Source organism: Poromitra crassiceps (assembly GCF_964638095.1).
Source record: "Poromitra crassiceps genome assembly, chromosome: 6".
In the NCBI taxonomy this organism is placed as follows: domain Eukaryota; kingdom Metazoa; phylum Chordata; class Actinopteri; order Beryciformes; family Melamphaidae; genus Poromitra; species Poromitra crassiceps.
Window position 1 is genome coordinate 48,944,458 of NC_139627.1, and position 867 is coordinate 48,945,324.

An 867-nucleotide genomic window follows, 5' to 3' on the forward strand; every position below is an offset into this window, starting at 1 on the left:
CAGTGTACAGACATATGGACTCCTCGCTGCTGGACGTGGACGTTCAGCCGACGTACGCCAAAGTGACTGTCAAAGGAAAGATATTTCAGCTGGTCCTGCCTGCTGAGGTAAAGCCTGACAGCTCCACAGCCAAGAGGTCCGAGACCAGCGGACACTTGGTCCTCACCATGCCCAAGGCTGAAGGTGACATCAAAGTGACAGAAAGCTTCCCACGTCCAGCCAGAGCACGTCAAAACAACATCAGGCCCGAGGAGAAGAAAAGGAACAGTCCCGGCCATGAGAGGCTAGAGGTCGACCCCAGTAGGCAGACCGCCGTCGACCTGGCCAACATCGTCCCTCGCCACAATGCAGAAGAGTGCTCAGCTCCACTGGAAACATCTGGGACGCCACAGCCCGCTGACACAGATCACACTTGCTTCTCTGAAGGGTTCATCGACGATCCTGATGTTCCCCCGCTCATATAAAACATCCCTTCAAAGCAGAGAACTAGATTTCTAGAGTCTATAGTGACGTCCATTTCCTCAGCCAATATTTGGATGCTCAACAAGCTTGTTGGCTGAGAAACGTTGATGTCATCAGCCATCAACAGGATGGTTCTGCACACACTAAAAAGCAGGTGGCGCGGTCAAACCAGATCTCTATACGGTCATTTTTATCCAAGTACTATTCATACTGGTTCAAATAAACACATTGATATTATTATTTTTAAATGCATGTTTTTTTTAGTGGGGGGTTCCTATCTGGAGGAAACCCCAGGGGAGCATGGGGAGAATATGCAAACTCCCCACAGAAAGGACCTTTTTGACGACCACCTGGGCCATAGGCACTGACGACATGGGGATGGGGACACACCCTCAGCGTCCCAGG

The 867-nt window shown here is 50.9% G+C and overlaps 1 protein-coding gene across 1 annotated transcript in view; it reads left to right on the forward strand.

Moving 5' to 3' along the window:
• LOC310777954 (dynein axonemal assembly factor 11-like) overlaps positions 1-464 on the forward strand; it is a gene marked incomplete at both ends in the record, with an annotated part of 1,395 nt that extends 931 nt beyond the window's left edge. The window contains one exon of the mRNA XM_083638288.1: positions 1-464. This exon is cut by the window's left edge and continues 931 nt beyond it. Within this exon, the coding sequence (XP_083494414.1) occupies positions 1-464 (464 nt within the window).
• Between the last annotated feature and the right edge of the window lie 403 nt (positions 465-867).